General features: G+C 39.9%; 2 protein-coding genes across 3 annotated transcripts; both read left to right on the top strand.

The window, feature by feature from the left end:
• Nucleotides 1-817: 817 nt before the first annotated feature.
• Nucleotides 818-18,979, top strand: PWP2 (PWP2 small subunit processome component; the record flags this gene model as incomplete). The annotated part of the gene is made up of 21 exons (XM_079549481.1): nucleotides 818-835; nucleotides 912-1,024; nucleotides 1,865-1,959; nucleotides 2,267-2,366; nucleotides 3,405-3,548; nucleotides 4,024-4,159; nucleotides 4,838-5,055; nucleotides 6,181-6,324; nucleotides 7,581-7,651; nucleotides 8,504-8,640; nucleotides 9,730-9,878; nucleotides 10,517-10,664; nucleotides 12,155-12,305; nucleotides 12,654-12,834; nucleotides 13,764-13,911; nucleotides 15,011-15,119; nucleotides 15,547-15,612; nucleotides 15,948-16,166; nucleotides 17,471-17,621; nucleotides 18,574-18,648; nucleotides 18,820-18,979. The coding sequence occupies 21 exons, from the start codon at nucleotides 818-820 to the stop codon at nucleotides 18,977-18,979; spliced, it is 2,733 nt and encodes a 910-aa protein (XP_079405607.1).
• A 2,646-nt stretch (nucleotides 18,980-21,625) lies between these two features.
• On the top strand, nucleotides 21,626-27,555 carry GATD3 (glutamine amidotransferase class 1 domain containing 3; the record flags this gene model as incomplete). 2 transcript variants are annotated; one of them, XM_079545928.1, is made up of 7 exons in its annotated part: nucleotides 21,626-21,739; nucleotides 24,099-24,151; nucleotides 24,926-25,039; nucleotides 25,349-25,468; nucleotides 26,218-26,310; nucleotides 26,641-26,791; nucleotides 27,400-27,555. In XM_079545928.1, 7 exons carry the CDS (start codon nucleotides 21,626-21,628, stop codon nucleotides 27,553-27,555), a joined length of 801 nt encoding a protein of 266 aa, XP_079402054.1. The 2 variants fall into 2 exon arrangements, with proteins under 2 accessions (XP_079402054.1, XP_079402055.1); XM_079545929.1 differs by lacking the exons at nucleotides 21,626-21,739; nucleotides 26,218-26,310 and having other exon boundaries at nucleotides 24,105-24,151.
• Between the last annotated feature and the right edge of the window lie 340 nt (nucleotides 27,556-27,895).

Below are 27,895 nucleotides of genomic sequence, written 5' to 3'. Positions count from 1 at the left end.
TTGTTTTGTTTTCTTTTTATTTTTAAAGCAATGTCTAAATAGATGTAAAAAGTAGACCTGCTAGCTGAAAACGTTACTGTTACGCATCTTCTTTCTGTGAAGGAATGCCCTTTCTCTGTGGAAATCATAGCATTTTGTTCTGGATAAAACCCAAAGCATCATTTAGTGTGAGTGAATGGCTGCTGGGATTCTTTGACTGGAAAAGGTAACGAGTTTGTGACTTTGACACTGCAGGTATTCTAATTGATTCCATTTTCATGGTTTGCTATTGAATCATTTTTCACATCGTTCTGTAATATACCGTTAGATTAAACACATTGTACTAAGATTGTTTAATGAAATTGTAAGCGTTACAGTTCTAAATATACATGTTTTAAAAAGAAATCCAAGTTCTCTACTGCTGTGACTTTTTATTTTAAGAAGAGATTACTTCCATCTCTAGCCCAAGCTGCTTTCCTTTAGAAAGGCAGCCCGTTGATTAGGTGAAGGTAACGTGTGAGGCTCTAGGAGGGGCAGCGGCTTCGTGTCCTGCTGCAGGTCCCCTGTGACAGGCCGGGCTCCCGAACCGCACAGTTATCATGGATCCCCTGAGCCCGGTCCGGTGCGCTCTAAGGCGCTCTTAGCGCGAACCCCGATACAAGCAGCGCCGCTGATGCCGTATATACGAAGGCGTAGGGGCGGGGCGGAGGTCCCTCTGTCAGTCACCGGTTCCCGCCCTCAGCGCGGAGCTGTCCCCTCCCCTGCGCATGCGCGGTACTCCCTCGCTGCGTAGCTGGGCGCGCCGGCGGCGTACGGTCCACGCGCTCTGCATGCCGCCATGAAGTTCGCCTACCGGGTGAGTGGAGTGAGTGCCACTTGGCGGCCTCTGCATCTCCCCTTCCCCTCTAACCGTCCCCCTCCTCTCCTCGCAGTTTTCCGGCCTACTGGGTACCGTGTACCGCCGCGGGAACCTCAACTTCACCCGCGATGGCAGCTGTCTCATTAGCCCCGTCGGGAACAGGATCTCTCTCTTCGATCTAAAGAAGTGAGCGAGACCTGGCGGCCGCCCCTCTTCTCCTCACCTCTTCCTCCCCGGGGACAACGTGCGGGGTTGAGGCCCGGCCCTCCGGTGCAGCGTTTGCATGAAACAGGCGTGAGCCTGCGTGCGCTTGCAGCCCGGAAGGCCGACGGCGGCCTGGGCTGCATCCCAAGAGAGGTGGCCTGCAGGGAAAGGGAGGGGATTGTCCCGCTCTGCTCTGCTTCTGCGAAGCCCCACTTGGAGTACTCCGTCGAGATCTGGGGTACTAAGCACAAGAAGTGGAGAGCTGTTGGAGAGGGTCCAGAGGAGGGCACAAAGATGCTCAGAGAGCTGGAGCGCTTTTCCTGTGGAGTCAGGCTGATGGAGCTGGGCTTGAGCTGCCTGGAGGAGAGAGGGTTCTAGGGAGACTTCATTGCAGTGTTCCAGTACTTGGGGGGAACTTACAAGCAAGAGGAAATCAACATAATACACAAACTGATAGTGATGGGATGAGGGGGAATGATTTTAAATCAAAAGAGAGGATGTTTATGTTAGATATTAGGAAGAAATTTATTCTTCAGGTGGCACTGAGGCATTGGCCCAAGCTGCCCAGAGAAGCTGTGGTGCCCCATGCCTGGAGGTGCTCAAGGCCAGGTTGGATGGGGCCCTGGGCAGCCTGAGCTGGTGGGGGACAGCCCTGCCCATGGCAGGGATTGGGATAATCTTTTTGGGAGGTAATCTTTAAGGTCCCTTCCTATCCAAACCATTCCATAATTCTAGGCATCAGACCATATTTCACTGATGCTAGAGATAGCAGTCATTTCTGTGTTCTTGTACTCAATTTACTGTTTTGTCATCTCCTTGCAGTAATAAATGTGAAACATTCCCACTGGCCACACGGCACAACATTGTGTGTGTGGGGCTCTCTCCAGATGGAAGCCTTGCCATCCTTGTTGATGAAGGTACTTGCACAAATAACGTATTTGCTTTATAAAGGAATGAAATATAAGTACTGCATGAAAGTAGGTGTTCAGCCTTAGATCAGAAGTGCTCTAACAATTAATTTAGATTTTCTGGGGAAGCTTTTTAAAAAACAACTGGTAACTTTGATTGCTTTTTTTGACTTACATCATTAAGCATGCTATCTTAAGAAGATTCTGAGGTGGTACTTTATTATTATTGTTGTTATAATTTTCACAGGGAAAAGCTAAGCTTGCTAGGATTATGTTTTCTTTGGGTACTAAATAATCTCCTTATTCTCCCTCACAGAGGGAGCTGCCTTGCTCGTCAGTTTGATTGGTAAATCTGTGATACATCAGTTTCATTTCCACAAGCCAGTGCACAGTGTCTCCTTTTCCCCTGATGGCAAGTAAGTGAAATGTGTGTGCTTTAGAGCAAAAGAACAGAAATTGCCTCATAAGCTGGTTGTAATTATTAAAAACATTCTGACCAACCAGGGAATTTTATTTGCTAATTTTGGGCTTGACCAGGGCTACTTCATCAGTAAAGTTGAGAGGAGAAAAAAAAAAAAAGGAAAAGTAAAGCTTGGCAACAATCTGGGAAGGTGGCTGTCATACATGTTGTCTATGGTGGAACTTCTAGAAGTACAGAACACTTGCTGTGAATCTTAACTGTTCTTCCATGTTATAAGGAAGGTAGAAAAATGTGGGGGACTGTCAATTCATAGTGGAGCAGTTTTGCTGCTAGCTTGGTTTAGTTTAAACAACTGTGTTACCTAAAAGGAACAGTTCTCTGAATTGAGTGGTTCTTTCCTTGTCCCTTAAACTTTAAGTCCATGGTCACTGAGCCAAAGTGTAGTGACGTGAGATTGTGGGAAGCATCAAAGAGTAAGAGGAAAAGGTGCAGACTTCCCTTTTGGCAGTATTTCTCAGTTAAATTGACTTGAGATGATGGTAAATGAATTTCTTGCTTGGAAGTTGGAATTGCAGTTCTGTGTTAGGGAATTACACCGGCTGTGGGGCAACTATAAAGGATGTGTGTAACAGAAATGCACATGCTTTGTGCAATATATGCTAATAATTAAAAAAATTAAAAATAAAGTGCTAATATATGGAGAAGAAGAGAGATTGAAATAGAATATCTGATTTTGAATGTTTGAAATTTACCTTCCTTTACAAGAATTAGTGAATAAATGTTTCGTTATTCAACTTAATTGATTTTTCCAAATGTTTTCTGTTACTTAGTGCCTGCATTCTTGAAATTGAGGAATAGTAGCTATCTGCAAATGAGTTTTTGGCTTTAATTTTGAAGTATTTTGTGTTTATCGCTTCTGTAACATAGAAGCCTTTTTAATGTTACGTTGTTCTGTTTTCTTGCAGTCAGTAGTGAAAAATAGCTTACTTTTAATAGTTTTGCCTGCAATTCTGCTTTTTTTCCTTTATGGCAGGAGGTTTGTGATTACAAAAGACAATGTTGCTCTTCTGTACCACGCTCCTGGGAAGAGACGAGAATTCAACGCATTTGTTCTGGACAAAACTTACTATGGTCCGTATGATGAAACAACTTGTATTGACTGGACTGATGATTCCAAGTGAGTTAAACTGAAATGCTGTGTACTTGCTCACTTTGTTAATGTTATTTGCATGTATGCATGTATTTTCTTTGCTGTAAAGTGATTCTAGCTTTAAAATTTGGATTATACTGTAATGAAATACTGTATTATATATCTCACATACTATATACGTAGTATATATGGTATGTAAATATTGTAGCTAGGCAGACTAGAAGGTGTGAAATAGGCATGTGTTAGGGACCAGTGGTGCATTCTTGCTTGAAAATGTCCAGTCATTCATAAAAGACAGATGTTTCAAGTGTGAACATGGTTGACCCTTTGAGTGTATTTAATCCCATGTATCACTGCAAGAGTACTCATTTCAGTTTACGAACCTCACGTGTAAAATTAATGTTCAAGTGCTGACTTGTCTTCCTGTGCAGAATGTTCTGCAGCCAGTGATGGTCTTAAAAACCAGTGTTCTAACTCAGATTGCCTTTTTCTTTTCTTTAAGGTGTTTTGCAATTGGAAGCAAGGATATGTCTACATGGGTGTTTGGAGCAGAGCGATGGGCAAACTTGATATATTACTCACTTGGTGGGCATAAGGATATAATAGTAGCCTGCTTTTTTGAAGAGGACAGTCTTGATGTATGTATATAATGGTACTATATTCCTGAATTTTAGTGCTAAAGTAGCTCAACTACAGTCTTATCTGTAGGAAAAGATCTGGCTATACTGTTTTCACAGAATCACAGAATGGCCCGGCTTGGAAGGGACCTCAAGGATCATGAATCTCCAACCCCCCTGCCACATGCAGGGCCACCAACCTCCCCATTTAATACCAGACCAGGCTGCCCAGAGCCCTGTCCAACCTGGCCTTGAACACCTCCAGGGATGGGGCATCTACAACCTCTCTGGGCAGCCTGTGCCAGCACCTCACCACTCTCTCTGTAAAGAACTTCCCCCTGTTATCCAACCTCAGTCTTCCCTCCCTCGATTTAAAACCAACTCATTTGCAGTGATCATGAGATTAAAATTCCTTGAGTGTTACAAGAAGTAACATGATTAAAATGAAAGTAAGTGATTTAAAGCCCCCCTGCCGCTACTCCCCCCCTCAGAAAAAAAAAAAAAAATTACAGTTTTAATTATGAAAGGATTAATTAGCTGTAATTTCAAATGGTAATAAAATTGCCTAAGTAAAATATAATCCCAGTGTTAGAGTGTAGGCTCCCTATCCCTTTTGCAATCGTGTAATCGTTAAAACAGGGCAAGAGCTTTCAAAGAAGTCTGCTATGTGATAGTCATATGTTTTTGTTTGTGTTCTAGCTATACACAGTTAGCCGGGATGGAGCTCTCTGTGTGTGGCAGTGTGACACAGAGCTTGATGGTCTGAAGCCCATGCCCCCTAAAGAAGCTAGACAAAAGAACAGAGTAAAAGATGATGATGGATTTCTTGAAGAACCCAAGGGTGAAGAAATTCATGGAAAAGCCAATCCAAATGAACAGGACATAAGAGAGAAGGTTAAATATACACGTGTGGCAAAGTAAGTGATTTTTATTTATCCCAAGGCAGAGTTTTTGTGGAAGTTTACTATGTTGGGCTTTTTTCACCATTTATTACTCAGAATAATGTAAAACTGCCCAAGGTTTAGAAATTTATCATAAATCCCATAATAAATAGTTTTCAGTACAACAATTGTTTGTCTTACCTTGACTGTATGAAAGGTGGTACCTTCACATTCAGAATAATAAGTCAGCATAAGATTGTCAATGCAGTGTCCTTTAGTTAAGTTCAGAGGCTGTGAGGGATTGCAAGATTGCCTGACTTGAAGAGGTGATGCAATGGCAGTGTTAGGTAAAATAGCTCGTTAGCCTCTTTGGTAAGCTACTCAGAGATGCCTTTCTGAACTATCTCCTTGTCTGTCCACATCAAATGAGATACATTTTACAAACAGTAATCTCGTCTTAAGATAGGTGGTGCATTTAGTTTTGCTGAAAGGAGCACAGTGTTTATAAGGAAAGTAGTCAGTAAGTGAGAGAGAGATAGGATTCCAGAAGGGGTGACTAAGAGTTCTGGACATCAAGCTTCTCTTCCCAGTTTCTCTGATTGTAAAGGAAATGTATGGAAAGTGCCCTACCCCTGACTGTTAACTTGGTCTCTGTGGAGCACCATTTGCAGGCAACAAAGGAATTTGAACATTTGAGTGATGTTGAGCACCATCATAGGGTGCTTATAGTTTTAATTCCAGTAGCAGTTATACCTGCAAAGAAATGGAGAAAACCTTCAGTAGACATATGCTATTCATGACTATTGTCTCCATAGGAGGCTCACACATATCAGTGAATTTGTGAAAACCACCTGTAATGATCAGAAGAAAATGCACAGTGCAGTTCCTCTGAGCTTAACTTTTGTCCCTCTTGTGTGTGGTCAGCTGTCACTTCTGATAGTAAGACTACAGTAGCAGCTGTAAACATTCAGGAAGAGAAAAGGGAAGAGAATTAGCTTTTCATGAACTATAGGAAGTATACATATAATAAATTTCCAGAAGCTAGTGCTTTTGAGGTTTGCCATAGGATACTGTTGAAATACTCAACCTATATTGAAATGGAGTTATGAGAGTATTCTTTTCTTTTACACTGTTTGCTTCTCTCATTTCTTTGATGCCCAGGTATTTTTTCAATAAAGAAGGAGATTTTAATAACCTGACATCCGCAGCTTATCACAAGAAAACACACCTGTTGGTCACTGGTTTTGCTTCTGGAATCTTTCACCTCCATGAGCTTCCAGATTTCAATCTGATACATTCCTTGAGGTGAGATACAGGGGTTAACGGTTGGTTGATTTGGGAGTGAGGGCTGTTGGTTTTTCGTTTTGCTTTCTTTGCTTGAGAATACACTGTATTTAGTAATAATGGATTAATATTGGAGCACAAAAATCTTACACAGGAGCATCGATGTAGTGTTGTAATTTCTGGAAAGGCAGAATCATAGGTAAACTTGTGTTCAATTTTGAGCCCCTCACTAGAAGAAGGATACTGAATTGCTGAAAAGTGTTCAGAGAAAAGTAGCAAAGCTGATAAAGGGGCTAGAATATGATGTCTGAGGAGTGGCTGGAGGAACCGGGACCGTTCAGTCTGGAGAAACAGAGACTGAGAGGAACCTTACTAGTAAAAGGTGGCTGCAGTGAGGAAGAAGTTGGTCTCTTAGGTGACAAGTAATAGGATGTGAGGAAATGGCCTCAAATTGTTCCACGGGAGATTTAGATTGGATATCATGAGGAATTTCTTCACAGAAAGGGTGGTTAGGCATTGGAATGAGCTGCCCAGACATGTGGTGGAGTTCCCATCCCGGGAAGTAACCAGATGTGTGGAGATTGCGCTTAGGGGGGTGCTGTAGTGATGGGATTGGTAGTGCTGGTGTCTATTAAAGTTCATTTCCAGTCTAAATGATACTATGATAATAAATACTAAACAGCTCTATTATATAATTCGTTACAGAAAAGTGAGCTCTGAATGAGAAACTCCTGAATAGTAGTTGTTGGCCATAGATTCCTACAATGCTTTGGATTTTCTGTTGTTTGTTTCTTTGTAGCAGATAAAGCTTATAGAGAGAAAAAAAAAAAAAAAAAAAGAAAATTAAAAAAAAAAAAAAAATCAGCATATTGAAAATAATCTATAAATTGTACTTAGATTGGAGAAACACGTATATTTCTTTTTCTATTGCTGTATGAGCCTAGCAATAAAATGCATAATTTCCTTGTGTAACTTAAAAGAATCCACTGTTTTTTGAATTTGGGAAGGACTGCTCTGTTATTGATAAGTGTGTCTTTGTTTGGGATATGGATACTCTTGTCTTCAGTGTGAAAAAGGCAGTATCTGATGTTCCTGAGTATAGTAAAGGAAGGTTTGAATGCTGCTTTTGATGTTACAGTAATACATAAAAATCAGTAAAGTATATAAAGGTCTTGCTTGAACAGAGGAAATAAACTCTAGTTTCTCAGGAGTTTCAAGTTTTATCTCATAAGGCTTGAAAATACAGATTTGTTTATTGGCTAATTTTCTTTCTTTAGTATTTCAGACCAAAGGATAGCTTCTATTTCTATCAACTCTACTGGTGACTGGATTGCTTTTGGATGTTCAGGTTTGTAAAGTGTTTGATATGTATTCATGGAAAAATGAGGAATGCTGTGGCAAACAAATCCAAATTCCTCCTTCCCTTACTGATTCCAAATGTTGAAATGTTGTTAATAATGTACAGACTCATCTCCATAGTGTCTGAATAGACATAGTACGCTCTTTTTTTTGGGCTTCAGTCTCATGTACAGCCGCCTCTGACACGTGGTGTTTTACAAAATGAGCTGAATGTTCATACATCTGTTTCCACCCGGTCTATAAAGGTTAGCATGGTAGCTAAGTTTATATCTTCATGCAGCCCTGCTTTTCTTACCAGTTCACCTAGTGAAAAAATTAAAAGGTAGGATGTTGTCATCTCCTTCACAGCCCTTGATGTTAAGAAGCAGAGGATTGGAAAGCTCCAAGCTACCTTGGTTATTCATTGCAGTGACCAGTTAATAAGGTCAATTGCCATTAAGGTGACTACAGTATCTTAAAGATGAAATTGCAAAATGAACAAATTAATTGACATAAACAGGAAAACAGAGTTCTTTCCTAGCATATTTCTGATTTTGTACATCCATTTGTTACAAAAATTGTTGATAGCACTGTTGTAGTACTGAGGACATTAAGCCAGATTCTGATAGCACTGTTGTAGTACCGAGGACATTAAGCCAGATTCTGGTTGTTTAGGAAATTGATCTGGAACTTCTGGAATGAAAATGACTCGTATTAAAATCAATATAGAGACATAATACAACCTGTTTGCATCAACTTTTTTTATTCTTTGATTGGTAGATGCAAGTATGTGTTTTTTGGTGTGCATTAGCAGGTTCCATCGTTGGATTCATAATTCCAGTCAGTCCTTATGTATTCACAGGTTTGGGTCAGCTCCTGGTGTGGGAATGGCAGAGCGAGTCCTATGTGCTGAAGCAGCAGGGCCATTTCAACAGCATGGTTTCATTGGCTTATTCTCCAGATGGGCAATACATAGTAACTGGAGGAGAGGATGGGAAAGTGAGTGATACAAGATTACTGTATTATGAACTTAAATTGTAAAAAGGTAGTAAACACCTTGAATTTCCATTGTGTGTAGAAAGCTGTGTTACTGTAATTGATCCCTATATTTTTCTGTCCTTGATTTTCTTAGAAGTTTTGATCTTTCTCTACACAATATGTGTTTTGATTTGCGGTTGGTGTCCTCTGCAAATAGTATCACGTAAGCTTTTTAGCAGCTCTTTTCTTGTTGTAGCTCTGCAGTCACCATAAGCACAAAAAGATCTAATTCATCAGATGTTAGTTTATATTTATCTGTGCTGGTTCCTTCATATATTGAGGTGAATGAATTTCAATCAACCAGATAATTAGTTTCAATGCAGACTTTATTTCAAATAACTTATAGAAATATAATTCCTAAGCTGATTTTATCCTGCAGTGTACCATTGCAGAAGTTTGCTATTTAAAAGAAAAAAATCTCATAAATAGCTTGTATTGAGATGGAAGCCTAGGTGGACAGATAATTTTAAAGAAGAGTTAAAAGTATTTTAGTGGAGAAAGGATGTTTTGTAGAGTAATCCCAAAGTCTCTTGGTTCTTAAATGTGGTGAAGGTGGCATCTTCTGTCCATCACAAGTTTTGATGGGGAAAAAGAGACCTGCCACTTCATAGTTTCTACCATTCATATTTAAAATCAACCAAGCCCTATAAATTTCAGACTGCAGATAGCTGAACTTCTAAGTTTTTTGTTTGAAATAACCTTTCAGTTGTAGCTTTTTGAAAGGGCTCGCAGTGGGTTTTGAATTTGGTGCTTGAAGTTGGCAGGTCGAAGTTTAAGAGACTGAGATGTTGATTGAGTTTTCCTTGAAATTTTAACTTTATTTCAAAAACTTTTTGTCTCCACTTAATTTCTGTGTTTATTTGCCTTTAGAGGTCTAATGACAAGTTGTAGCTCTGCCTCATTTGTGCGGTTTTTTCCAACTGTTTTGAACATTCCTTATGCTGTTCAAGGGTTTTAGAGCTAGCTTTTCTTTACTCTTCTGTTTCCTTATATATTTCTTCTGAACTGATGGTGGAGATTCCAGGAAGGCTTTTCTGATCTCTCTTGCAGGTCAAAGTGTGGAACACTTCAAGCAGTTTTTGTTTTGTCACTTTTACAGACCATAGCAGTGGCGTAACTGCTGTAACTTTTACTTCCAGTGGTTATGTTATTTTGAGTGCTTCCCTGGATGGAACAGTGCGGGCCTTTGATTTGCACAGGTAACTTTTCCTAAAGCTTTTGTGTATTATTTAGTTGTCTTTTTTCCCCACCCAAAATGCAACAAACTGATGATTCATGGTTTCAGGAACAAGTTGCAAAACTACGAGTACCATTTGATTGCTTTTAGTGCTTTTATTAGTTCAGCCTTTGAATCAAACTTAGATAGTAATTAGAAATCCTGTCACTCTATCCAATTTCTGTGAACAAAATTCTGGAGGAACTTTGCTCAGAGAAGCTGAAAATCCAGTACAGCCATTCTCTGTTTCTACAGTAAGTAGTATTCACCTATGTAACAATGTTTGCCATAGTTACAGTGATTGAGTCATTACAGTACAGCTGTATGAAACTGGATGTGTAAGCAAACATGTTGTCTAGAGAATGGACATATGCTGTGTAACAGAAGAAAAATCTTCTGAGTATTTTGGGCTATTTTTTCTACAAAATTAGTAATATTTTTTTGAGTCTTGGAATCATACCAAGGCATCTCCTTTTATGAGAAGAATACTTTTTTCTGTAGATAGTTTAAGAGACCTGAAAAGGAGTTCATTTGACTTGGGAAAAAAAAAAATTAGTGTGTAAAATGTATCTTTAGATCTACTTGAAATGTTTTTTCAATTTGTTTTCACATTTATATCAGGTACCGCAATTTCCGTACCTTTACTTCTCCACGACCAAGTCAGTTCTCTTGTTTGGCTGTGGACTCCAGTGGTGAGATTGTGTCAGCTGGTTCCCAGGATTCCTTTGAAATATTCATCTGGTCAATGCAGAGTGGGAGGCTGTTGGATGTAAGGACCCACAATGAATATTTGAGTAATGAGCTCTTTCTAGTTGCTGAAGTAATACAAATATTGCTGAAGTATTACTATGCTACCGTATTGGGAAAAAGAGTTTTCACTCAACTGGTTGTTCAGAATTGTTCTTTTTTACGTATTTTCTCAAATTAAGAAAGTGTAGGTGCTATTATAAGATCAATACAGATTGCAGGAAAGATTTCGTTGGTGCAAACTAGGGGCATGACTTTGTTTTTGTACGGTTATTTATTTATTTATTGTTTTTATTATTTATTTATTATTTTTGTACGGTTATTTAATTTGGAGGGTTGGAAAACTATCAATTTCAATCTCCAGTGTCTTGCTGTTAGTTTGACATTACTCTCTGCAGGGTACAGTTAATTAAGGAGAGATACTGTCATTTGCTATTTTCAGTTCTTAAGCATTGTACATCTGATGGCAAATCAGATGAATTCAACAATTCATATATTTAATTTGGTGTAGATGGTGAATCACAGAATGGCCAGGGTTGGAAGGGACCTCAAGGATCATGAATCTCCAACCTCCCTGCCATAGGCAGGGCCACCAACCTCCCGATTTAATACCAGACCAGGCTTCCCAGGGACCCATCCAACCTGGCCTTGAACACCTCCAGGGACAGGGCATCCACAACCTCTCTGGGCAGCCTGTGCCAGCACCTCACCACTCTCATAGTAAAGAACGTCCCCTTGACATCCAACCTAAATCTTCCCTCCCTCAACTTAAGACCATTTCCCCTTGTCCTGCTGTTACCTACTCTTTCAGAGTTGACTCCCCTCCTGTTTGTAGGCTCCCTTTAGGTACTGAAAGGCTGCAGTGAGGTCACCCTGCAGCCTTCTTTTCTCCAGGCTGAACAAGCTCAGCTCCCTCAGCCTGTCTTCATAGGGGAGGTGCTCCAGTCCCCTGATCACCTTTGTGGCTCTCCTCTGGATCCCCTCCAACAGCTCCCTGTCTTTCTTGTACTGGGGGCTCCAGACCTGGATACAGTATTCCAGATAAGGCCTCACAAGAGCAGAGTAGAGAGGGACAGTCACCTCCCTGTCCCTGCTGGCCACCCCTCTTCTGATGGAGCCCAGGATACCATTTGCTTTCCAAACTGCAAGAACACACTGCTGGCTCATGTGAAGTTTTTCATCTGTCAGGACATTATTTCTATTGAGAGGAGTGGGAGCTCCGTGCTTGAAAAATACTTATTACTCTTGCTCACAGTTCTTTAGTATTGCTCTCCTGATAATAAGACAGGGCAACCTGTGCAGTGGTAGCACTTCCACATTTCTCTTTTCAACTTATTTAAATAATAAGTGGAGAATCAGTGGTATGTATCATCCCTCATGTCCAAAAGTTACCTCGACTGTGCATGGACAAGTTAGGTGAAGTTTTATTGCTGTATTGATAGTTTATTGAATGCACACCGTATGAACTTCAGTTTCTCTTTCCTACTTCCACGTTGTCTTTTCTTTTATTAGGTCTTATCAGGTCATGAGGGCCCCATCAGCAGTTTGTCCTTTAACCCAATGAAGTGTGTTCTCGCTAGTGGCTCTTGGGATAAAACTGTCAAGTTATGGGATATGTTAGACAGCTGGAGAACTAAGGAGACGTTAATGTTGAACTCTGATGGTAATCTCTGTTTCATATTGTATTAAGTATAAAAACACTATCAGAAATGATGCAACTGTCTGTCAAATGCAGATTTTTTTTTCTTAATAATGGAAGCAAAAGGTTGAGTAGTTCTCTGTAGTGCAAGAAATCCTTTTTATATGTTACCAGCTCTAGCTATATGGTTAGCTAAACATACGTATGTTGTCCAGAGGAGAGATACTGTGATACTTGTTAATCATTAGCTGCTTGTGGTAGTTGAGATGACATGCTTGAAAAATAGGGATTTTTTTTTTCTTAGATAAACATAGGATCTTTTCCTAGAAAAAGTTCAAGCTGTACTTTAACCATTAATTGGATTCTTTGCAGTACTTGTTGTTGCTTTCCGACCTGACGGCAAGGAGCTTGCAGTTGCTTCTTTGAATGGACAGATAACATTTTGGGATCATGAAAATGCAGTCCAAGTTGGCTCAATTGAGGGAAGACATGACCTTCAAATGGGAAGGAAGGAGCTTGATAAAATCACTGCCAAACAGTCAGCCAAAGGGAAGTAAGTAAACGAGATAGCAGTTGAAAAGAGGGTGCCGTGCTGGTATTTGCTTTAGGGTTGGGTTGTTCTTGCACTTACTTTTTACATGAAGATTTCAGAGTGCATCTGCTGTTCAGCTATTTTGATTCTGACTGGATTTTAAAAGATTTCTGGTGTTGACATCTGGATGTACGTTTTTTTACAGTGTTGATCATCTGATCAGCATCACTCTGATCATCTGTTCTCTTCCACAAGTTTTTGTTTCCAGCATAATGTTAAGATTGTCACAAGTTTCTCAGTTAACAAATGTGATGGGTCTTTAAATTGGATATGTTGTTGTGTAAACATTATCTATCTATGACTGTGTAGGAAATTTATTTTAAATAAATGTAAATATGCTGTGGGATTATTACAAGTTACTATGTATGTGAAATATTTTTAAAGGCAACTCGAATTTATTTGCTTTCAAATACTGTAATACAGATGTCTTGTGTTTCATTCCTCTCTTTTTCCATTGCTGCTCAAACCTCCTTTTTCCTTCCTGTTGCTTTCCCTCAAATCTAAATAATATTTTTTAAAAATGTATTTTTTGGTGGTGAGCTCAACCACCTTCTTTCTCTACATACCTCGGTGTTTTTTTCTCTCTTCTCACCATTCTTAGTGTCTCACAGAGTATAATTGAAAGCTCATTTGCAGAGTTGCAGCAGGGCACAGGCGTATTGACGTACTTGGAAAAAGCTTGAAGTTTTAATTTGCTTGTGATTTCATACACAGTAAAGCACTGAAAGTACTTGATTGTGGTAAAACGTGTTAACATGTGAATGAAGAGCTCTACTACTTTTACAATTGAATGATTTTTTTCTGTACCTTTACACTGCACTTTTGTCTTTTGGCTCAAAGTGGCAGTGAAATTAACAATTTTTTCTTTTTTTTTTTTTTTTTTTTACCAGATCATTTACCACTCTGTGTTACTCAGCAGATGGACAGTCTATTTTGGCAGGTGGACTGTCAAAATTTGTCTGTATTTATAATGTCAAAGAACAGATTCTTATGAAAAAATTTGAGATCTCGTGCAACCTTTCTTTAGATGCAATGGAGGTATGTGGTTGTAGTGGTCAGTTTCACCCCTTACAAAGCCAAAGCTTTGATTTTTTGGGTGTAACCTCTAATTTAAACAGGATCCCTGAATGTTTTGATAAATGTGGGTTTGTTTTCTTTGCTTTATGCAGGAGATGTAAGGAGAAGTTATTTCTTAGAAAATAAAATTGTTTCCTGAAATTTATCTCATTAGAATCTTTCTGGATTACTATATGTTTGTGTTAAGCAAAATTCTTGTAAGCATAGTTAGCCAGTTAACTTAGAATTAATAAAAATATTAATGATTGATATTTTGTACTAAGCTGATTTTCTTGTGTCAGTTTCTTGTCTTAGCAAAGAAATGAAGGAATTTGGGGTGGATGCAGGAAAGTATCACTGAATTTTACACACGCTGTTTCTAAATAGTGCCAAATGTAAAGTTAAGTTCCTTTGAAAGTAAAGTAAATGATGAAAACTATTGAAAGAAAAAAATTCCAGTAAGACTTCTTAATATCCCTTTACCTGGAGGAATAATGGTTGCTCAAAAGCTTACGTCAAGCTGTATTTGGCTGTGGTTCCAAATGTGTTTCTGACAACAATGGTTTGTAAAGCAGTTTTCATTTCTGTTCTCTGTCCCTTATTGTGCCAGCATGGCTTTACACATAGTGTGAAGGAATACCAGGAGTGAGCCAACTAGAAAAGAATCAAGGAGGAGGTATGCAAAAATTGAGGGAGAGTTGCATCCTAAAGTGGAACTTCAGTAACTGACTGTACAGCTGTTAATTTTAGCACAGTGAGATTGTGGAAGGAGAGGTAAAGCAGGACTTTCTTTGAGGCAGTTGTGCACCTTTAGGTATTATAACACTGTAATAATATCAAACCACAGTCTGAGGTTTCTTACTCTATGGCCCTAAGAATGAGGCATCTTGATTCTGATACATGGTTGCATACGGTTGCCCACTATTATGAACTAGCAGTTTTCTTGATGATTTTGGAAGAGCTTTATTCCAAAGGTACAAAGAAATAATCACTAAATTCTTGAATGTTATGGGATGTTTTCAGTTAATGCAGGTGTTGGAGAGGAGATTGTGCAGTGAATGGAACTTCTGTGTTTTTATAGGAATACTTAGATCGGAGAAAAATGACTGAATTTGGCAGCATGGCTCTGATAGATGAAGGCACTGGAGATGAAGATGGTGTTGCTATTCCTCTTCCTGGAGTAAAAACAGGTATGGCTTTTGACCTTGCTGTCTTGTCTTTGTGAGGATCAAAATCTTTATTCCTAAAGTAAATCCCAGATATGAAGACTTTGAACTGTCCAGCTCAGTTTTTGTAGTATGCTTGAACTGTCTGTGGCTTCAGAGATCTATTACACATGTACCACATTCAGTGCTATCTGGAAAAACTTTTAAGACCCATTTTTATTTTCCAGTTCCTTGCTATGTCTCTGATCTTTCAAATGACACGGCAAAATTCAATCCTGCCACTTTGTTTAGCTTATTTTATGATCTCTTGGGCAGAGACCATATCTTTGAACTGCCAAGTTTTGACATGTTCCACACTGTTCAGCCTAATTCTAACTATGCTGTTATCATTGATAGGCAGACCATGAACTTTTGGAAGCTATATTAAATCAATTTGCAACTTCTCTTTTAGGTGACATGAGTTCTCGACACTTCAAACCAGAAATAAGAGTAACTTGCCTGCGATTCTCTCCTACAGGCAAGTGTTGATGAGTGTATGATTTATTTCTTTTCCTTCTGTATGAAGCAAACAGACGAGTAGAAGAGCAAAGGAGTGCAAATGCCTTTGGAGATGGTCTTGCTAGGTTAACAGTCCCATCTCTTACTCAGTAGATAATTAGGAAGCTTATGTATGTATTGCATTCAGCTGGTATTCTTCACAAGCACTGCCATTGCTGATGGATCCATCAGTGATGCACTATTTTCTGTCATACATGCTGCAAGCAGCAGAGCATCATTTGTTTGTTATTTCTGTTGTGCTTGCATCCTAGAAAACCTAACTTTGTTCTTAAAAAGTCTTACTTCCTTTTCTAGGACGAAGCTGGGCAGCTACTACCACCGAGGGTCTTCTTATCTATTCACTGGATGCTGGGTTAATTTTTGATCCTTTTGAGCTGGACATTGATGTTACACCCAGCAATATTCGCAAAAAACTGCATCAGAAAGAATACACTGCAGCTATTGTCATGGCCCTTAAGCTAAATGAAAAGAAGTTAATTCAGCAGGTTATAGAAGCCATACCTGGTAATGAAGGTAAGTGGATCTTCTGTGAAATTTGAGCTAATTGTAAGCAGAGATGTTTAAGCCAAATAAAGTGAAGCATGAAGGGTAAAGTTTCCCAGAAAGGGAAAAAAAAAAAGTGAGCTTTCAAGGACTTCAGTCTTTTTACAGTTGCTAAAGACTAGGAGAGAAAGAATAATCTTCTGTGTAGAAAAAAAAAAAACAAAACAAAACAAAAAAATTGACTTCCTGGTATTAACTTGTTACAATTTTACCAGTCTGCTGTGTGGTCATCTAGTGACTTTAGAACATGGACTTTGATCAGGTCCAGATTTATGCCAACTTTTGCATCCATGTAGATAAAGCAACTGCTGTTGGAAGGACTTACCAAACATGGCTTAGCAGTGTGCCTGTGTGATGAAGAGAATCAGCTGATGTCAGAGCTGTACTGTCAAGAATGTAGTCAGCAGCTTGAGGGAAGCGATGAGTCTCCTCTGTTCAGCACTTGTGAGACTGTGTTAGGAGCATGGTGTCTAGTTCTTACTATCTCATGCAAAACGCATATTGTTGTTCTGGAGCGTTCAGGAGGAGGAATTGAAAAACTATTAGAGGGCCAGAATACACAACAGCTGAGGAGATGTTGAGTGAGGGTGAAGCGTGGAAATTTAGGTTGTTGAAATCCACTGTTAACAGAAGGAATGTGGGACTGTTTCTTTAATAGAGAAAGATAGATTGGCTTGAATATTATGTGAAACTGTTGGAGTGGCTGCAGAGAGTGAGAGTTTGTTAATTTGAGAAATAATTGTATACAATGAGGTCATCATTGTTCTGAACAATTATAAATTGTGCTGCTTCATCGTGACCAATTGTTAACAGCATTCAGGTACTTCCTCTGTGAGCAGGCAGCTCTGGATCTTTTCAAGCATCCTTTATTGCCTCTTGATATTACACCTTCCTAGTTCCACTTAACTCTACAAGAACTATATAGTCAGGAGCAACAAAACTGTGGTTAAGATCACTTATGGATTAGAAGGAGACAGGTACAAGTTCTGGAGAAGATTGCACATCTTGGATAGGAGGAGAGTTAAATTAGTGCTTTTAAATCCAGTAATGATTGGAAGGCTCAAAAGTGGCCTTGTAAGGCTCAAAACAGGCTTGCTGAGAGGTTGTGGTACTGTGCCCTAAAGTAGAATATTGAACACTGAATAGATGCTAAGACCATGTTCTCTCTTCTGCTTCTCCACATCCCTTCCTGTGGTCTCTTTCTTGTTGTTCCAAATAATAATTCAACACCAATGTCTGTGTATTTTTGTTTTGTTTGTTTCCTCTTCACGCAGTTGATGTTGTCTGCTCATCGCTCCCAGATCTGTATGTGGAAAAGGTGTTGGAGTTCCTGGCCTCTGCCTTTGAGATATCTTGTCATTTAGAGTTCTATCTTATTTGGGCTCATAAGTTGCTCATGCTGCATGGACAGAAATTAAAAACAAGGTGAGCTGCTGTGAAAATGAAAAAATGCTGATAAGGATTTTAACACTCCTTTCAGTTCAGGATTGAAATGGTAGATGCATACATAGGAATTGAAACAACTTGATTTTTACAACTTCTCTACTAACGAGTGTGTATGAGAACTGGGTTGCATTTGTGGTGTAAAAGCATTTTTCAAATACTGTAGGTAAAACTTTCCATAGTTTGCTTAGTCTATAAATGCATAAAGATTTCAAAAGCACTATTAGGATTTTGGGATTTTTTTTTTTTTTTAAACAATTATGTACATTAAATACAACTGAAGGATAACAAGCTTGTATTGGCTGCACTTCATAGAGTTAGCTTGTGATTATAGCATACATTTTTAGTAAGTGCTTTGATTTTTTTTTACCAAGTTTTTCTTCAAAACTATATGGGCTTGCTCTGTGAATTGTATTCAACCTTCTTTTACTAGACAGTTTGTAGACTTCTTGGAATAAAACCAGGTAAACTGGGGGTACGATAGAGAGCTACAGCCATCTGAAATAGATGCAGGTTAAAGTAATAATGCACTGTGTAACTCAAGGCTTACGTCAATATTAGTATTAATGGTTGAGTGGCTGAAATGGCCAGATCAAATTTTCTCCTTTTTGTTTCTATTAAAGTAGAAGTAGGGAGTTTAAAACAAGCTGTTTGTTGTTTGGAAAGTAAGTTATTACTTGGAAGAAATTGTTGTCATTGCAGCAAGCAGAATTTAGTTTTTCATGCCACAGCTTGACGTTAAAAACTGTTTGGAAGTAGATTATTTGTATTTAAATATAATCATTTTTAGCACAATCAAAAGCAAGATGCTTTTGTTTGTCTAATGTTAAATTAGACAATGACACTTATGTTAAAGTTTTGAGTATATAGAAAAGTACTGTTTTTACACATAAATATAAATTACAATGCAAGTTGTATGTTTTCTCCACTTAAGGTCGCAGAAGCTGCTCCCCATGATTCAGTTTCTTCAGAAAAGCATCCAGCGTCACTTTGACGATGTATCCAAGCTGTATGTATTGTTATATTTTAAAGTCTAAATCAAAACCCTTCACTGCACTGTAGAGTAATTAGAAGGACGATAATGTAGCATTAGAAGTTTCAAGACCCTCTTCTTTTAGAGGTGCTTATGCTTTAGGAGAAAAAACATCATCTTGTTTCTAACATGTTCTTATTTTTACAGCTGTGAATGGAATATCTACAATATCAAATATGCATTGGCCATTTCACAACAGCGGGGCATGAAGCGTGTGGCAGAAACATCAGTAGATGAAGACGACTTGGAATCTTCAGACAGTGATTATCTCATGCAAGAAGTTCATGTTGATAATTTCACTTCCTAGTTATTCTTCATGAGAGAAAACCTAAGACAACGTAAATTTATGCAGTGGTATTCACTGGGACTGAGTGGCCCTCATAGTGGCATAATTTAGCTCTTTTTAACAGTGTGGGGTGGGCTTGCATCTGGGTTACAGAGTGGGAGAGATTTAGGATAGGCAGTGCCAGCCTCTGTCCATAATGCCAGTGACTGGTTGCTTGACAGCGCTGATTTCTTAGGTTTTTAAATTGTTCTCAATTTCAGGTAAGGTAAAAACATGTTTTTATCTGTGAAGTTAGAAGTACGACTGGAAGAAATGCATTCTTTATTAAAAACACATTGTGAATAGATTAAATATTGAGAATTAATTTTAATGTGGCCTTGTCATACTTTGTGATGGACTCTTTTTTACCTCTGTTTTTATGTCATTCTTAGTGGGAGGGCTGCTTATTGCTCTCAATTTGTTTGATTTTTTTTTTTTTTTTTTGTTATAATACATGCATATTATTGGAGCACTGTTAGGAATAAGTGGACCTGGTTTTCTTGGTTATGTAACTCCCAATCATTGTTTATTAACATGAAAATTAGAAACTTCTGTTTTCCTTGCTTTTAGGAATTGGCATGGGACTTGGATAATAATGACACTGAGGTTCTGAATGCAAAGAACTATATCCATATTTGTGTTGTTTTCAAGCCATGTGTTGAAAGGGCTTTGATTTAAGGTGCAGCAAATAATAACAGTGAGGCAGGATTGATTTTGTTTTCAGTGTATTCTGTTCTTCTGGATTACTTTTCTGGTCTCTGTCTACTCTTGGAAAAGAGGTGTGAATATAGAGAAGTGCTGCAGAGAAAAATAAATCCAAAGTATACACCAGACATGTGCAGTCAGTTCATATTGCATTTCAATATGTAAAATTAACATGCACTCGCTACTTAAATAAGCATACCAAATGTTTTGATTTTTTTTTTTTAATTATTTTTTCTTTCTTCATAGAATCTTTGTTGAGATTTTTTTCAGTTGCTGTTGCTCTCTTGCCTCATGTTTTTTTCATGATCATAACAATGTTTCAGGGTCTCGAGGCAGTGAAGGGAGTTGCTGGACTGGAGAGACACTTGTAGAAGCTGCTTTGTGGTTTTGTGTTGGGATTTGGAATTGCTTCTCATTCTCTTCCACCCCTCTGCTTCCTTTCCCCACCATGGCAGAAAGCAAGTTGCACAGAATAGAGGCATAGACATATTTAGGGAGGGAGTAGTACAGAAAGAAGGGAAAAATTCATCTTGTGATCTGTGTAAATCCCTGCAGTGTTTAGCTAACCCAGAGAACATATTATGTGTCAGATAACATGATTGTGATTATTACTTCTTAATTCACTGGTTTTCATACGCGTTTCTTATTGTCAAACTTGCATTGTTTTGTTTTGTTTTTTAAGGACCATGTTCTTGTAAACTGTACAACCCATAGCTCTAATTGGGTCTGTCATGATAGTAGCTTTGTGTTATGTAGGAGTTTGCTGTTCGTTAAGCAGACTAACTTTATCCCTACATTTTTAATAATCTTTTGGGTTTGCAATATTAAGAAACACAAACCTGGAGAAAATCTGGCCTTTCAGAGCAACTTAGAGATGTGGCTTGGGGTATATTCTTCGTGTTCAGAATGGTAAAGATAAAAATTTCACAAAAGCATTCAAGAGCCTTGAGAGGAAGTGGGAGAGGTGGGATAGCATCTGTTCTTACACGAAAGGATGTGTTTCATTCACATTTGTCACTTTGCTTGAGCTGTTAGGTTATCAAGATAAATTCCATGATGCATGTGATAAACATTCTCTGTCTTGATAAGGAAAGACAAATTGGAAAATAATAGAAACTGAATGTTAAGTCTGGTAGGTCCAAGTTTGGCCTAATCCTTGTGCCTGTTAGCAAAATGTGCAAATTGGACACAAGCACTCCACAAGCTGTGGAGTAGGCTAAGCCTTGAAGCAGTGTCATTTCCTTACCTTCTGTTGCCACTTGAAACCAAGATGCAAGATTGCAGGTGCAGTTTAATTTGATCTGATCCTGTATAGATGTTTACTTCAACAGGAATGTTGTGAGAAACACTTAGTAGCGTTATCAAAACTGATTGTGGTGCATCACGGGGAAACTGGGGAAAAGGATACAGCACTGCTCATTGAATCATTACAGTTGGAAAGACCTCTAAGATCACCCAGTCCAGCCACCAGCCCATCACACCATGCCCACTGCCCATGTCCCTCAGTGCCACATCCACACAGCTCTTGAACACCTCCAAGGATGGTGACTGCACCACCTCCCTGGGCAGCCCATTGCTCTTCTGCACCAGTTCTAGGCCCTGCTGAAAGGTGTGATGATTCTCAGCTGATGTTGGCCGCAAGCACTGCTTTAGTTGTAGCAAATAGGTGATAGATACACACCAGTCAGTCCTATATATATACGTATACGCCCAATCTCTGCGATGGAACTTGGCATGCCCGCTGTTCACCTTCCCCGGTGAATACTTAGCCATGGGCCTCCCCGCCCCTAGAGGGCGCTGGGCGCTTCCAACACCCCAGCCGAGGGCTCAGCGGCCTCCCGGCCTGGCCCGCCTTCCGCGGCCTGCCCCGCTGCAGCTCCGCGCTCCGCCAGCCCTCCGGCCTCGCTGCGAGCTCTCGCAACTATGCTGCCCGTCCGCGGGCCGACCCTGTGCTCCGCGCTGCGGCGGGCAGCGCCCTGCGGCTTCGCCTCCTTCCACTGCTCCGCCCGCCGCCCCCGCGGCGCCCGCGTCGCTGTGGTGAGTGAGGCGGGGGAACGGGGCAGCACAGCAGGGGGAGGAAATTGGTTAGCGCGCTGGTAGCGTCCATTCGGCCCCGTTCCCGTGCTGGTGATAGGGCAGCGGGGCTCGGTGCTGGGGTGGCGGTGGGAGGGCTCGGCGCACCTTGAGGCCTGGCTGAGACGAGCTGCATTTGAGCGGTAAAGCTGCTTGGAACAGCGCACCTCTGAGAGAGCCAGGTCACGGTAGGAATTCATGTAAAATTGGGCTTCTGTGCAGCCTGGAGTTGAGTTCTTTACATAGAACTTCTTTGCAGTTAGGATGACAGAGCACTGGAATAGGCTGCACAGAGGTTGTGAAGTTGCCTTCTGTAGAGATACTCGAGAGCTGTCTCGACATCTGTTTGTGTGACCTACTATAGGGTACCTGCTTTAGCTTGGACTTGATTAGCTCCTGAGGTTCCTTCCAACCCCCTGATATTCTGTAATTCTGTGCATTACAGAGAGCTCAATGTGAATGCTGACGTTTCAGCAAACCATCACCCTTCAAATAGAGACTGGAAAACAGACTTTATCGTTGACATTAGCCATGTAAGCTTCTGACTATAGTAAAAGGTAGTTTTTGTGACTAGGAAGGTACTGGCACAGCAGAAGAGAACAGTGCTTTAGTATAGAATCATAGAATTGTTAAGGTTGGAAAGACCACTAAGATCACCCAGTCCAACCAGCAGTCCATCACACTGTGCCCACTGCCCCTGTCCCTCAGTGCCACATCCCTATGGCTCTTGAACACCTTCACGGATGGTAACTCCACCACCTCCGTGGGCAGCCTGTGCCACTGCCTCACTGGTCTTGAGAAGTGGTTCCTAATATCCAACCTGGTACTCCATTCCCTTTCATCGCTGTTACCAGGGAGTAGAGGTCAACCCTCATCTCACCACACCCTCCATTCAGGTGCTTGTAGAGAGCAATAACGTCTCTCCTAAGCCTCGTCTTCTTCAGATTGAACAATCCAGCTCCTTCACCCACTCCCCGTAAGTTCTCCAGACCCCTCACACCTCTGTTGCCCTTCTCTGGATTCACTCCAGGGCCTCATTGTCTTTCTTGTAGTGAGGAGCCCAGAACTGAACACAGCACTGGAAGCACAGCCTCATCAGTGCCGAATACAGAGGGATGATCACCTCCCTAGTCCTGCTGGCAACACTATTTTTGATACAACCCAGGATTTTAAGGAGTTTCAAGAACGTTTAGCAAGTGTTGTGTAAAGAAGATAAGTACAGGACAGTTGCTTTTGTGTTTATTCATTCTGTGCTCACCAAAAGATGTAATAAAAATGTAAAAAGTAACGATCACTTGTAAATATCTGAGCAATGAAACTGTAGTTAACTGTAGTTAATGTGGACAACAAAATGTTGTCTGACCTAGTGAAGAGGTGGTGGGACATCAAGACTGAAAGCAGAGAACTGGATGTGAAAAGCTGAAAGCCCCTCCAAATCCCAAATTTCTAACTAAGACAGTTTCTGTTCATCTATCTGTGATTAAAAAAAAACTTTCAGATTTCAGAAATACAAGGGTAAAGCCAGGAGGGAAGAGGGGAAATGGACACTCTTCAACTGGATTTTTTCCTTGGAGAAAACGGAACCGAAACTCAGAAGTGTTTGTGTATACACTTTCAAGAACCAGAGAGCACTTCGGATTGTTTGTTTGTTTGTTCTTACAACTTTTTTTTTTCCTTTTTTAATCCTTCTTTTTTTTCTCCTTTCTTCTACTTTGTGAAAGATTCCCTCCAGCCATACAAGAACAGCTTATTGCTTTCTGCTTTTTCATCTCCTTTGTGTTATGAGCAAACTGAAAATAATATTACCATGGTAGTAAAGTGTAGTTAATGTTTTCTAATTGGGTTGAAAGTGATTTAACTATTAATCAGTGATTTGGATCCTCAGACAAAACGCAGCAGCAGTTGTAAGTGCCATAATTGTGCTTCTAACCCACTTGGGTTTGATTTGCATGTAGGTAAGAGCGTGTTTCACACCTTAATGACACTTGATACATCGAATGTATGGCACTCAAAATAACCCACTGCATTCATGATACCTTGCCAGTTTATAAACTCTGAGGAACAAGTACAAGAGCAAATAAATAAACTGTAGTTCTCTTTGAGTCCTGGCTGTCTGGGGTGGGTAGCTAAAAATAGGGAATGCCAGTTCTGCTGTATGTCAAATGGCAGTGCTGGGACTAATGGTGTGATGCTGACTGGCTTGGCAAAGAGCTTGTCCTGAAGTTATTTCTATTCTCCTATTTATTTCATTTGTGTTTTTACAATTTAAGAAGGACTGTACAGACTTTTGTATCACTTGAAGTACTTGATTTTCCTATTGCAGGTCTTGTCTGGCTGTGGTGTCTACGATGGCACAGAAATCCACGAGGCTTCTGCGTAAGTTACCTTGTGAAATTGTGGGCTCAAAAGAAGTTTGCTTTATGTTAGAGAGACCCATTGAATTCATTTCTGCAATCTCTGGTGTTGAACTTTCCCTGAAAGATGTGGTATAGTTTTCCTTCAGAGTCCCATTGTGGGTTTGTGAGGCTTTTGTCAAAGCATAACTGGGAGCTTGCATTGCATTCTTGCTATATGATCCCTGTCCAAAGATGCAGAGCACTGCAGGTGGTGCCAGAGCAATGAGTTAGAGACTGTTTTTCCTTCAGAGACAGAAATTCAGGCTTCCAGAATCAATTTCAGCGGAGATAAGTAGAGAGTTAGGTTCATAATTGTCTGGAATTTTCATCCTGGAGCTAAATTCAACACTGTAGATGTTAATTCTCAAGTTGAATTGTTAACTCTTAATATTTGTTAATAAGAGATCTTTCACCTAGATTAAGTGTGCTCCTAGTGTTAAAGGTGGGACTCTTCTATAACACCCAGGAATTTGCAATGAGAAAAGAAGTTTGTATGGTTTCTGAAGGGGAACACTGATCAAAGAAACTTGTCTGTAGCTTTCCTGACCATCCTCCAGACTGACTTTCTGTTCTACTCTGAACTTTGGTGTTACACCAAAGAGGGGTGTTTCTTGCTCCCTCTTTTGCTCCTACTTTGATAGGATGTGTTCTTCCTCTTTTTTCAAAATCAGGTGGAATGTTTCTAGCGAGACATACAGGACAGATAAATCCTCTCTCCTAAGGTTTTCAGCATGTTTTGTTTCTGTTTTTGTAGCGTACTGGTACACCTTAGTCGTGGGGGAGCTGAGGTTCAGATGTATGCTCCAGATGTTCCTCAGATGCATGTCATTGACCACAGTAAGGGGCAACCAACTGAAGCTGAGTCAAGGTAAAGCCATGTTACTGTGATTCCAGTGACTCCTGGGTCTTCACCTTTGGTGTTTTTCAGAGGTAGCAGTCTGTAACTGAGCTGAGAGCCCTTTGCTGGCTGGCTTTAATAGCTCGATGCTAGCTGGTGCTTTGCCGGAGATTAAAAAGTGATAGTTCTGGTGGGTGCTGATATATCAAAAGCATCTATAGCTTCAGCTATTGAGTGCCACGTTTCTCACTTCCTCCCTTCCTCTGCCGAAACTTTCCTTATGCTGTTTTGTGTGCAAATGCTTAATTCGTGTCATTGTTTTATTTCTGGTTCTTGAAGGAATGTTTTAGTGGAATCTGCAAGGATTGCTCGTGGCAAAATCACTAACCTGGCTAAGCTTACAACAGTGGACCATGATGCTGTGATATTCCCTGGTGGATTTGGAGCTGCTAAAAATTTGTAAGTGTCAATTAAATATTATATTCCTTCTTTGTAATTCACACAGTAAAATCAAGGAGTAATAAATGACTTTATTTAACACACACACAACTACTATTTAATAAGGAAAACTCCACTCAAATTGTTAAAGTAAGTGCTGTTTGTGATGGTTTCCAGTTATAATTCTTGATGGCACTAGCAGTATTGGTGAGAATTGGAGAATTTAGATAATGCACAAGAAGTACTTTTCCCCCTGCCTTTGTGGTGATCCTTTTTGAGGTTGACTGAGACAAGCAAAGGTAAAACTTCATTAGTTTCAGATGCTGCTAGTATTATCCTTCTTTTCCTTCATGGCAAAAAGTATTCTCTTGCATTAGTAACTATAAAATAATAACTAGTTCAGAAAAAAAAAAAAAAAAAAAGTATTAGCCACAAGGAATTCTAATTGTTTTGTTATTTTGTTGGATTTGGGAAATTTGACTTACTTTATGAATTTTTCTGTGTCAGCATTGTTGTTCTTCTCAGTAATCCTAGAAAGCTAATTTAATACTTCTTTCATCTAGATGTTTATTTTAAATAAGTAGCTGTATGACATACTAAAACCTTAGAAGTGAATCATTTTGACTAATGCATTGCTGGTCAACTGCAGCATTGTTCAGCTTTTTCAGAAAGTTTTGTGTTTGTACTGTCCTCAAGAGCGAAGAGCCAGGGCAGATAGATAGCTCTATTTGTAGATTTACGGTGAGGAATAAAGTTTCTTATTGTGGCAGATCTACATTTGCTGTTGATGGGAAAGATTGCAAGGTGAACACAGAAGTTGAACGTGTCTTGAAAGACTTCCACAAAGCGGGCAAACCTATTGGGTATGTATGTTGGTCAGATAGGGGTATTTGTTTGCACGTGGAGACCAAGCGTGTTTTGCAGTTGACATGTGTGGCTCTTATGCTGGAGCTAGAAAAAAACCAGCTTTTTTATTTTATCAGTTGTAGCTTATTTTTAAAATGCTTTTTTTTCAAGGTGTGTGTGTGTGTGTAGGTGTTTGTGAAAGAAGACACTAAGAAAATGTTGAGTGGATGTTGCTTTGGTATGTCTTTCACATTTGTAAGACCGCATCCATTTGGGTCTTTCCAATCATGACCAAGTTTTGAAAGAGTGCCATCACAACATTGTTTTTGTGATTCCCTTTGTTGTAGTCTTTGCTGCATTTCCCCGGTGTTGGCAGCAAAAGTTCTTTCTGGTGCTGAAGTAACTGTGGGCCATGAAGAGGAGGAAGGTGGCAAGTGGCCTTATGCTGGAACTGCAGGAGCCATTAAAGAACTGGGAGGAAAGCATTGTGTGAAGGAAGTAACTATATCCTTTCCTGTTAATTTCCACATGAAGAGTTTAGTAACGTGTCATTGTGGTAATGAATACATGCAGGATCTGTGCTTTTCTGCTAACACTGTAGTTTAGAGGGAATATATGGTTTGTAGCAGATAGCACGTGTAAAATGATATGTGATTAGAAAACATTGTCTTCTGTACCCAGCTGCGTAATCTGAAGTTCTCAGTTATTGCCAGAGATCTCCTTTGGACACCTGCTAACACAGACCAGAATTGCCAAGTGAATTTGTGCATAAAACTGGCATGAGATACAGTTCATCAGTTACCTTTGAGATATATATTTTTTCTTTTCCAGAAGGCTGAAGCTGTGTTCAAACTGTACCCAGAGAGAAGCGTTTTATTGCAGTCAGTAGGTTCTATAAGTTTTCCTGTGTTTCTTGATGATGTCATTCCTACAGATTGCTCTGGCAGTTGTTGTGTTTCGGGCAATATAGCTTCTACTATCTCAGGCTACAGGTTGCAGCTGTCTTTATAGCTGAACTTGGAGGTGTCCGTTTATGGGATAATAGAGTTGTAAGGTTATGTCAGTGATGGTTTACTTTGCAGGTAGCATTTGCAAGTGAGTCACAGGCTGTGTTTTCCTTAACTTCTTTTTACGAAGCTCACGTGGATACCAAAAACAAAGTGGTGACTACCCCAGCATTTATGTGTGAAACAGAATTACATAAAATCTTTGATGGCATTGGGGCCATGGTAAAGAATGTGCTGAAATTAACTGGCAAATAAAACATCTATTTCTGACATGAAAAGCAGAAATGTTTAAGTTGAAAGTATAGTATTAACAGCTGTATGGACCAATGGAAGTATTTTCATCTGCTTTTCCTGTTCACAGTCTGATAATTGCTTTTATGAAGCTGATTGACTCCCAGCTGTGCTGCAGGGTTTTTGTGAGAGAGCTGCCTGTGGGAGGGCTTACACTATGCAAACAGTCTGGCCTGGGACGTTGAGCATTCTCTTGAGCTTTTTCAGCTGGAGGGAGCTGTGCAGATGTGTTTGGCAGCAGTCGTCACAGTGCACCAGTATCAAGTCATTTCCTTGAGAACAAAAAGCAACTGAAGTTTCTTTC

Source organism: Tetrao urogallus (assembly GCF_951394365.1).
Source record: "Tetrao urogallus genome assembly, chromosome: 1".
NCBI classification, from domain to species: domain Eukaryota; kingdom Metazoa; phylum Chordata; class Aves; order Galliformes; family Phasianidae; genus Tetrao; species Tetrao urogallus.
This window is presented reverse-complemented; position numbering and strand designations above follow the sequence as displayed.